This window comes from Euwallacea similis, unplaced genomic scaffold (assembly GCF_039881205.1).
Source record: "Euwallacea similis isolate ESF13 unplaced genomic scaffold, ESF131.1 scaffold_63, whole genome shotgun sequence".
In the NCBI taxonomy this organism is placed as follows: Eukaryota; Metazoa; Arthropoda; class Insecta; order Coleoptera; family Curculionidae; genus Euwallacea; species Euwallacea similis.
The window spans coordinates 23,358-34,711 of record NW_027098688.1 but is presented as its reverse complement, the minus strand read 5'-3'; the positions used below and the strand labels follow the sequence as shown (position 1 = coordinate 34,711).

The following is an 11,354-nucleotide window of genomic DNA, read 5'->3' as shown; positions in this document are numbered from 1 at the left end:
TTTTTCAAATTTTTTGAAACTGAAGGGTGAGGGAAACTTCTAAGTCAGCTCAAAAAAATTCAGTTTTATCGACATTAGCTAAACATAAAACTACATTGTAATACCTCGTTGGAAAGGTCTTTTTGCAAGCTATGACGTGACAATTATTTCACTTCATGTTAATGTGACACAAATACCGTTAGGGGGCGCAATTTGAAAAATATGGTAATTTTTCAAGTTATTTTAGAAAACTTAAATGGAAGGGTATATCTTTTGTTGCACCATTCGAAAGAGCGTTAAATTCTGCTTAATATAGTCGAATCCCGATGCAAATATCTTTATGTGGTAGTAAATTATTGCAGTTTGAAAAAAGGGTTTTCTTACGCATGAAACAAACCAGCTTCGCTTATGAATCAAGTAGGCCGCGAGCGTATCTATGATCGCTACGTCAGAAATTTAAAACAAATGAATAGGCATTTCAATAAACACCATTTTTATCCATAAGATTATTATATTGACATTGATTTTGGTAAACGTTTTTGATCGTGATAAAAAAAATGCCAATTTCGAACGAGGAAGCTTTCGATATGCTTGCAGTTTATTTTGAATGTTTACAAAATTCAACAGTAGCGGCAAGGATATATGCGTTAAAATATCCAGAAAGAAGAAGTTATAAATCTAAGGCATTTAAGAATTTAGCTTTTCGTTTGCGATATTATGGTGTTAAATCCCAAAAGCACTTTAAAAAAATAACTAAGATTAAAAGAAGAACATTAAAATGAAAAAATAATTAATTATTTTTAAGATGCTCAAATTGTTTCCCATTATTTTCAATGCACAATCGAAGTCGCTCTTTTGTAGAAAAAATTGCAGTTTGGATTTCTCCTAAGGTGATTGATGTTACGGCATTTCGGATTCTATTTTTCATGTCTTCTTTTGTAGTTGGTCTTCTTTGAAAAACTAAGTCTTTTAACCTACCCCATAAATAAAAGTCCAAACACGTAAGATCTGGCGACCTCGCCGGCCATGGAAATAAACTTCCCCTGCCTATCCACTTCCTGGGAAATGTAACATCCAGAAATTCTCTCACATTAAGAGCAAAATGCGCTGGGCAACCATCGTGCTGAAAATATATTTCTCGTCGTGTTTGAAGATCAATTTCTTCCAATAGCACTGGTAACTCATTACGCAAAAACTGTAAATAACTAGTGCCATTCAATGTTTCTTCGAAAAAATAGGGTCCGATAATCATTCCATTAACTATCCCACACCATACATTAATACTCCAATGTCCTTGATTATGCACTTCTTGCATCCAGTGTGGATTAGTTGGCGACCAATAGTGCATATTGTGGAGATTCACACCACCATTGCTTCTAAATATTGCTTCATCTGTCCACAAAATTTTTGAAAGAAAATTTTGATTCTCTTTTGTCATTTTAATTAACCAATGACAAAAATCCAAGCGTCTGTCAAAATCTTCTTCTGAAAGAGCTTGATGTAAAACTACATGATATGGATGTAATCTAAAAGAAATTATAATTCAAAAACACTTTGTAACTATGGCAAAATAAAAAAATTAACACAAACCTGTGATCTTTTAGAATATTATATACTGATCCAGTAGAAATCCCCATGTCTCGGGATATGGTCCTAATGCTAATATGGCTATTAAGTTCTATGCATGCCAGCACATTTATTATGTTTTTCTCATTGCGACCTTTTCCTTGGTGTTGAGGTTCCTTCGATAAACGAAAACCACGAAAACAACAATTTGGTTTACGAAAGTGGACTGTATTAAATTTCACTTATATAAATAATGGTAAAGTATTGGTCTAAGTATGAAGTGGGAGTTTGCTTAGTTGGGAAGATTACGAGTTACGTTTACGATCACATGTCTAGAGCGAGCACTGGTCAAAGAGAGCAAAATTACTGCGATCATCCCTTAAGCACTAAGCCCGAGGAACTCCACCCAGGGGCGCACCAATACCAGACGCCATTGCGGGCAATGGTCGCGCCTAAGGTTATAAAATCGCCGCCATCTGGCAAATACCTATACAAGTCGCTTTCATTGAAGTATTGCGATCCGCCGAATTGCGGATCGCGGCAAAGGTCCAATTTAGAAAGCTTCCTTTGACTAGTAGCGTATTTCCCAGCCATAAAGAGCCCTTCGATATGGCCTGATGGGTACGATGGTCTGGCGCCCAGATGGAATCCTTCAAATACGTATCGATGCCCATGGGCGTAACTTAAGGGACGAAAGTACAAAACAAATTGACTAAGCAAACTACGCCAAGAAGCAATAACCTAAAGTCCTTAACATGCCCCCCGCCTTGAAGCGCTTGGAGCGTCTTCAACGACAGTCTCTACCGGCAAGGGACATATCTTACTAAACGAGCGCTTCACCAGACCACTGGAAGTTCTTATGGTAGCTACACGGTTCACTCCGTCCCGGCCAGGATGCACTGCTACAATTCGTCCCATGCGCCATTTTGAGGGAGGAAAGTTGTCTTCCTTGACGAGTACAAGCACTCCTTCTTGGACGTCTTGCTGCTGCGTTTTCCATTTCACCCTCTGCTGAAGTTCGCTGACGTATTCCTTGCTCCATCGCTTCCAAAAGTGCTGCTTGATTAATTGGATTCTTTGGAATACAGACAGCCGATTTGCAGGAACATGTTGCAGGTCTGGGTCGGGCAGCTCCGTGGTGCTTCTTCCAATCAGGAAGTGAGCGGGTGATAAGGGAGTTAGGTCATTGGGATCTTGAGACATGGGAGAAAGAGGACGGGAATTGAGAATCGCTTCGATTTGTGCTAATAAAGTGATCAATTGTTCGAACGTTAAGTTGGCATTTCCCGCCACTCTCTTCAGGTGGTGTTTTACCGATTTGACACCAGCCTCCCAAAGATCTCCGAAGTGAGGTGATTGGGCGGGTATGAAGTGCCACTGCACACCTTCTCGAGCACATGAATCGACCAAATTGCGAGATTCTTTAATTAAGAAACTGCCGAGCTCTGACAGTTCCCGATTGGCACCAACGAAATTTGTGCCATTATCCGAGTAAACATGACTAGGCCGTCCACGCCGAGCCACAAACCGACGAAAAGCGAGCAAAAACGACTCACTACTGAGATCAGACACTAATTCCAAATGCAGAGCCTTCGTTGCAAAGCATATAAAAACGCTTACGTAGCACTTGGACAACCTCGAGCCGCGACCCTTTCTATCCCTGATATGGAGAGGACCCATGTAGTCCGCTCCTACCACTGAAAATACGCGTCCAACAGTTAAGCGCTCTTATGGAAGGTCACCCATGATAGGCGCTAAACATTGAGGATCGAATCGCGAACAAGCAGTGATGTCCGACGAATACTGCCATGTCAACTCTAAAATCTTAGCCCTATCATCACCATTGAAGTCTAGCACCTGGAAGTCCTCGCTTCCTTGACTTACGGAGCCCAAAATTTCAGGTTCGTTGGAAATCCATTTTCTCAACTTGAATCCACCGCCCGACAATGCGGCCGAAACCCTGCTACAAACGCTGACTCCTTCCTCAATCGAATTTACTGAGTGAAGGAAGTCATCGACATAAAACGACGATTTTATTATAGATGCTACATCGAGTTCGCACTCCTCGGCTATTTGATGAAGACACCTCACGGCCAGGAAACTGGCGCTAGTTTGACCGTACGTTACGGTGTTTAATTCGAAAGCCTCGACAGGGGCTGAGGGCGATTCCCTCCAAAGAATTCTTTGCAACGCTCGTTGCTTAGGCTCAACTAATACTTGCCTATACATCTTGGCGATATCCGCCGATACTACAAAACGAAATTCACGAAACCGAATCAAAATGTCGAACAAATCGGGCTGGATGACAGGACCAACCATTTGCAACTCATTAAGGGATTTGCCTGTTGAAGAAGGCATGCTACAATCGAATACAACCCTTAATTTAGTAGTGCAGCTTTCCGATTTGATCACAGGATGATGAGGCATGTAGTAGACGACACTATCATCCTCATCAAGCACTCGAGACATGTGCCCCAGGCTCAAATATTCACGAATGAATTTGCAATATTCATCCTTCATCCCTTGATCCTTACTGAGCTTACGCTCTAACGACAAAAACCTTTGGAGAGCCTTCTCCTTCGAATTACCTAGCTCAGTGACAGGATGCTTGAAGGGGATAGCAACAACGAAACGACCGTCGGACGAACGCCTATGCGTTCTTTGGAAATGCTCCTCACATGAAAGCTCCTCAGCCGACCAGGCCTTGGTCTCAGCAAAGTTCTCTTCAACTTCCCAAAACCTTTTCAAGTCAAATTCGATTTCACGGCCACCATGCCTCGAATTGACGCTCAAGTTACAGACTGTGCTGCTGATGCCAGCCTGCATCATCGCTCCGGAGACGACCCAGCCGAACCTAGTTTTTTGCAGGATGGGGCTATTCGGACCAAGACTAATTTGACCAACACACAACAATCTATAAAACAATTCGCTACCTATTAAAAGGTCTATGGGACCAGGCCTATTGAATTCTGGATCCGCCAATGTAATGTTGGAAGGAATGTTTAATCGACTGACATCCACAACGGCACCAGGAATGAATCCGGTAATCCTGGGCAAAACTAAACATTTCAAAGAAGCTTGATAACCCCTGCGTCGAGCACACACCTCGACGTTGCAACTGTGTGTTATTTCCGACGCCTTTAAACCCAATCCTCCGACTAGCATTTCAAATTTGTCCATCTTTAACTTTAGCCTTTTACACAACGAAGAGCTAATGAAATTCGACTGACTTCCCGAATCCAAAAGCGCGCGTACTTTCAAGCACGCCCCCCCGGCACTGCGAACCTCTACCAAAGCTGTAGACAGAAAGACATGGTTTTCCGAACTTAGTGCAGACAACGAAACCCTATGTTCCAAATTCTCCTCCGAATGGGAGATCGCCTCTTGCCCCCTGTTAGGTTCAAAGTGCAACAATGTGTGGTGCTTAGTCGTACACTTGGCACAATGCTTTGCGCGACAATCCTTTCCGAAATGCCCTAGCTTTAAACAATTCAAACACAATTTGAGTTGTTTGGCTTTGTTAAATCTTTCGCTGGGAGGCATAGCCAGAAACCTTTGACAATTAACTAGTAGGTGATTTGCTTTACACACTACGCACTTCAAATCGCTTCCTACGAAAGTTTTAACACTTGCCCTATTGTGTTTGAATCCCGCATTTTTCTCTATCTTAGTGCTGCCCCTTTGACGCTCGATTGCGGCTAGCATGTCTGCCCTATTTTTTAGGAACTCTCGCAAGGATTCCCACGAGGGAACCTCTTTCTTGTTGCCCTTCGCCTCTTCCCAATGCCTTTCCGTTACTCGATCCAGCTTGCTACCTACGAGACAGGCTATCAAATCACTCCAGTGTTCAGTTTTTTGACCCAACGCCGATAACGTCCTTAGATTTTTCCCTACGTTATCAATTAGGTCCCTCAGTTTATGAGCCGATTCCTTATCTACCGATTCTATCTCGAGTAACGCCTTCATGTGCATGTGTACAAGTACTCGCGTATTATTGTATCGCTCGCTTAAGGTTGTCCATGCGACATCATAATTATTATCAGTAAATTCCAGAGTTTCTAGAACCTGAGATGCCACACCTTGCAACGACGCCCGCAAGTAATGGAATTTTTGAATTTGATTTAACGAGTGGTTATTGTGTATCAAGCTTACATAGGTATCCCGAAAACCTAGCCAATCTTTATAATCACCAGAAAAGGTGGGTAACGAAATAACTGGCAGCTTGACGCCTGCTAAGGGACTAGGAGGCATCGATTCATTTGCATTGCTGACTTTTGCCGATCTGTCGGCCTTACTAAATTTATCTAATAAATCTTTGCCATCAGCCTTTAGCCCATAAAATCGGTCTTCAAATTCAGCTCGCTCATTTACCTCTTCATCAAGATCAGTAGCGTGTAGCTCCAACTTACTTTGGGCGGCCTCAAACTTATCGAAAATAGTGTCTAATTTATTAAATCTTTCTACTAATTGATTGATTTCAGTGCTACTTAATCCATCATCCAAATCCAAGTTTTCGATAAATTTACCAAACATAGTAAGTTGGGCCTTGCATATCCTCCTAGCCACGTTTAACTTTTTAAGTTCCTCAGCAGAGGCCATAATCTCAACAAATTAAATATATTCAACTATAAATTACTATGAGCACCAATACAAATGACTACGGGTTGCAATTTGTGGTCGATTCAAGATTTTACAAAATATGCAGCTACGATATTTGTGATACACAAGATATTATTTGATCGATACGAGTAGCACAAACGAAACAATAAGGATAAAGAAATAAGGATAAAGGACTTACCCACTTCCCAAACAAAGCTCCTTAGCTTCCACGATGATCCAAACACACCAAGCTTTTCTTCTTACTTAGCCACGACGACGAATGATTTTCTTGTTCTGGCACGTGTAGCGATTTCTACCAACGCCTACAGAACAACTTCTAGCACGATATAAACGACGAACGATTTTCCACGAGCCCGTATCCGGCTCGAAGGACCAAAATGTTGAGGTTCCTTCGATAAACGAAAACCACGAAAACAACAATTTGGTTTACGAAAGTGGACTGTATTAAATTTCACTTATATAAATAATGGTAAAGTATTGGTCTAAGTATGAAGTGGGAGTTTGCTTAGTTGGGAAGATTACGAGTTACGTTTACGATCACATGTCTAGAGCGAGCACTGGTCAAAGAGAGCAAAATTACTGCGATCATCCCTTAAGTACTAAACCCGAGGAACTCCACCCAGGGGCGCACCAATACCAGACGCCATTGCGGGCAATGGTCGCGCCTAAGGTTATAAAATCGCCGCCATCTGGCAAATACCTATACAAGTCGCTTTCATTGAAGTATTGCGATCCGCCGAATTGCGGATCGCGGCAAAGGTCCAATTTAGAAAGCTTCCTTTGACTAGTAGCGTATTTCCCAGCCATAAAGAGCCCTTCGATATGGCCTGATGGGTACGATGGTCTGGCGCCCAGATGGAATCCTTCAAATACGTATCGATGCCCATGGGCGTAACTTAAGGGACGAAAGTACAAAACAAATTGACTAAGCAAACTACGCCAAGAAGCAATAACCTAAAGTCCTTAACACTTGGCGTCGGTGCTTTTGGGATTTAACACCATAATATCGCAAACGAAAAGCTAAATTCTTAAATGCCTTAGATTTATAACTTCTTCTTTCTGGATATTTTAACGCATATATCCTTGCCGCTACTGTTGAATTTTGTAAACATTCAAAATAAACTGCAAGCATATCGAAAGCTTCCTCGTTCGAAATTGGCATTTTTTTTATCACGATCAAAAACGTTTACCAAAATCAATGTCAATATAATAATCTTATGGATAAAAATGGTGTTTATTGAAATGCCTATTCATTTGTTTTAAATTTCTGACGTAGCGATCATAGATACGCTCGCGGCCTACTTGATTCATAAGCGAAGCTGGTTTGTTTCATGCGTAAGAAAACCCTTTTTTCAAACTGCAATAATTTACTACCACATAAAGATATTTGCATCGGGTTTCGACTATATTAAGCAGAATTTAACGCTCTTTCGAATGGTGCAACAAAAGATATACCCTTCCATTTAAGTTTTCTAAAATAACTTGAAAAATTACCATATTTTTCAAATTGCGCCCCCTAACGGTATTTGTGTCACATTAACATGAAGTGAAATAATTGTCACGTCATAGCTTGCAAAAAGACCTTTCCAACGAGGTATTACAATGTAGTTTTATGTTTAGCTAATGTCGATAAAACTGAATTTTTTTGAGCTGACTTAGAAGTTTCCCTCACCCTTCAGTTTCAAAAAATTTGAAAAAACTCTTCCTACAAAAGTTGTGACATATTGTCTCAAAAATTGATATTTAATTTTCAAAATATACATTTTCCAGATAAATTTTACTAAAAGTCGTCTTTTATTGATTTGTCATGTAAAAAACGCCCCCTAACGGTATGGTTACGAACTTGAAAATATTTTCCAGCGATTTCTCATGGCCTATTTAGTTATAATATTTTTTTTCTCCAGATCCAATAATGAGTAGTTTCCCAGATACAGCCGACGTTCTCCGTTATTTGAACACCCTGTACATAGTAGGTTATATACAATAGTAGATTACAGTAATTTAAAAATATCTTTTTCTGAGTTTTAAAAAGAACAAAGTACATTTTCCCAATTTCGAACCCTTAGCAATTGTTTTGGTTCTATAGCAAATTTTAACAGTATCCAGTTTCGATTGACAAAAACCACTGATATGTGTTGAAAAATTGTAATTTAGAAATAAAGTAACATAAACATAGAACATACACACGAAAATGATTTGGCAAAACTGATCTCAAATAAACCAAATTTAATACCAGTTTACTTAATCTGTACATTTTGTAGTATGAGTAAAAAACAAAATTAAGTTATAGGAAAAAAAGCTGTGGCAAAACAACTCATCTAGACGAATAGACTGAACACAAATTAAGAATACGAATAAATATGTAAAAAATCGATAAATAGATATTTAGCAACCTATTTTAGTAGGTACCATTTTTTAAATAATTATCGGTTTTTATAATAACAGAGGACAAAAAATCATGACTTACATCAAGAATTTTGTGAATTACCAGGAACACAAACAACAGTATTGGATATTTAACTACGGTTTAAGCCAAGAAAGTTCCAAAAGACATTATGGCGCAGTATTAAAGCTATGGACTTATAGCTTTTTGAAGATTAAATTATTAATTTGTTAACATTAACTTATGATGTGCATTGATGGTGTGGTATTTGGTGAAAATGAGTTGTTGAATCAAAATGATAATCGCCATAGATATCATATACTATATATGAACTTTATTTCAACATAGAAATTTACTGCCCAATAAGTTTACAATTTATAAATTGGCTCTAAAAACCAAGTTACTGCTGTTCCACTAAATGTAACTCGAAATATAAACAGACATGTGGTTGACCCGTTCCTATGTTTTTATTTAAATTATCCGACCTACAAAGTTAGCAAAAAGCTACAAAGTTAGATTAAAATACTTTGGCCCTTAGGAGTAAATTGTTAATGTCCTGCCAATTTTAACTATAGACTGAGCCCCATAGAAACTTTGAAATAGAGTCTAGGTATTGGTGAATTTCTTAGTTTCTGTGAAAACTAGCTGAAATTTGGCCTTTGAAGGACTAAAACTAACTATAAATTTCTTCTGATAATTGCTTTGTTTCTCAAGCTACCGTAGATTTACAGAAAATCGCATAAATTGACAATGAAGTGCAATTTGTGAATTTTGATCTATCAAATTCCACAATCTACCATCATTTAAACGGGAACGGTACTGACCGCCCCTCAAATATGTGCTTCTAGTCGTAAAATGAACGAATTTGTATCAACTCTTTCCCACCCTCGAACGGTATTACTTATTGTGACTCATGCACCTGACAAGCGAAACAATGATCTGACCCCATTTTTCCATCATATCCAACAAATAGGAAGAAATTAAGGGCAAGTCACCCTTGCGCTTCCGCAAATCAGGACGTTTCGAAGAGAACATCTGGATGTAGAGTAGGATGTTTTCGGTTTCATATTACATTTTATTAGCGAATTCAAATTGACTTTCAACTGAGGATTTTTATCACAATTTTGGGGGAAATTCCCCAACTGAAGCATTTTACGGCTTCCAGTGTAATTTGAGAAAAAACGATTTTAATAACTAGAATTTGATATAAAATCATTCATTAGATATTTCACAAACATCAATTATACTATCTTGTTTTTAACGATTTACAAGCAGACAATTTACATACCAACTTCCCATTTAGTTCAAAAACCACAAAAACTACTACTTGTTACTTAATCATTTGAATGTCGAAGAACCCTCTGTAAGGGTAATACACATATTTTGCAAACTAATAAATTTGGCTTACGTTGTCTGAGTTTGTAATATAATTTTTGATAACAAAGGAAATTTTGTTCTGAGAATAAGTAGTGTCAGACAATTTTTTTCTTTAAAATATCAAAGTTGGTAATGTTGAAACTAAAATGAAATCTCACTGATGAGACTAAAAATAAAATTAGCACAGGAAACGAACCGTCAATGATAGCAGATAACACTTCTACATTTTCATAAAAACTTAATAAGTGATTTTGGAGAATTTTTTATACTTCCGATTTTTTTATAAAATTTTAACACCCTGATGCTCAAAAATTGCGGATTTGTGGACGCTAATTTACTAATCAATCTGAACTTATTTTTCGATGATTTATCAGACATTTCAGTTTGGCACCGTAATTTACAAAGACCCTATATAATCTTAAAAAATCATTCCAGATAAATGACTTTACGGGCTATCACTTTCAAGGCTCACTTCCAAATTTTCAGTGATAGTACCGTTACCTCCTTTACGGCCAAAATAACTGCAAAAAATATGTTTCAAAGAGAGTTTATTGCAGCGATACCCTTTGAAACTAAGGGTTGCATTGCGAATTGTAGTCTTTTGTAAGAAAAAGGATTTTTACGAGTTCTAATATTTCGCAAATTTGCCATCTCAAAAAAACAGTCTTTAGATAAATTCTCTTTTTACCTCCTCGCCAGCTTAAAAAAAGGTTTATAACATAAAAACTGGTACTTATAACTGTAACGGTACAAAATAGTTCGTTAGACTGTGTGGCTCAAACAAGCAATTTCTAAATACTAATAAATTAATTGAATAAGTAGGATTTAATTGAGCATTACATCATATAATTGTTCAATGATGGATAGAGTTATCAAAGGCACATAATACAATTCATAGAAAAGCTGCTGACCACCGGAGGTCTCTATTCTTGACCATTTTCAAATCTTCATTCCATTTCAAACTCTTTACCTACTTGTCACGTCTCATCTTCAGCCTTTACAAATATACGCATTATGAAGGGTTTTTGACGTAAAATGCCATAAAACTAGCCCTTTGTATTTAGTTTTGATGAATGTCTGTGACACAGCTATAACTGTACATGTACCTATTTTAGCAAAATCTAATCCCTATTGTAAATACAGCTTTTGACCTATATAGATTGACGAAAACATCTGCCACTGTGATAATAGGAAGGGTTTTGTGTGGTCCTTGCGGAATATCGGACGTAGTATTAAGTCGTTTTGGCCAGTCTAATATAATTGGTAACGAAAATGTGCTGGTCACTGTACACGTGACTGCTAATAAAAGATATATGTATATATATATATATATATATATATATGTCCTTGTGTGATTAAAAGATGTTGATGATCGTGAATGTAGTAAAGAACTGTTTTATTTAATCTTGACAACTACTTAAATAAACTA

The 11,354-nt window shown here is 38.1% G+C and overlaps 1 protein-coding gene across 1 annotated transcript; it reads right to left on the bottom strand.

Moving 5' to 3' along the window:
• Window positions 1–769: 769 nt before the first annotated feature.
• LOC136419054 (uncharacterized) lies at window positions 770–6,144 on the bottom strand. Its single transcript, XM_066405228.1, has 4 exons — window positions 3,288–6,144; window positions 2,305–3,242; window positions 1,570–1,721; window positions 770–1,505 (listed from the first exon to the last, which is right to left on the bottom strand). The coding sequence occupies exons 1-4, from the start codon at window positions 6,142–6,144 to the stop codon at window positions 770–772; spliced, it is 4,683 nt and encodes a 1,560-aa protein (XP_066261325.1).
• Between the last annotated feature and the right edge of the window lie 5,210 nt (window positions 6,145–11,354).

What these genes read in the sequence shown, in the direction of transcription:
- LOC136419054 (XM_066405228.1), bottom strand. Translation starts at nt 6,144, where the DNA reads ATGGCCTCTGCTGAGGAACTTAAAAAGTTAAACGTGGCTAGGAGGATA. An exon ending in CAAGCGCTTCAAGGCGGGGG is followed by an intron (nt 1,722 to 2,304) that starts GCATGTTAAGGA and finishes CGTTTATCGAAG; the next exon opens with GAACCTCAACACCAAGGAAA. An exon ending in AATATTCTAAAAGATCACAG is followed by an intron (nt 1,506 to 1,569) that starts GTTTGTGTTAAT and finishes AATTTCTTTTAG; the next exon opens with ATTACATCCATATCATGTAG.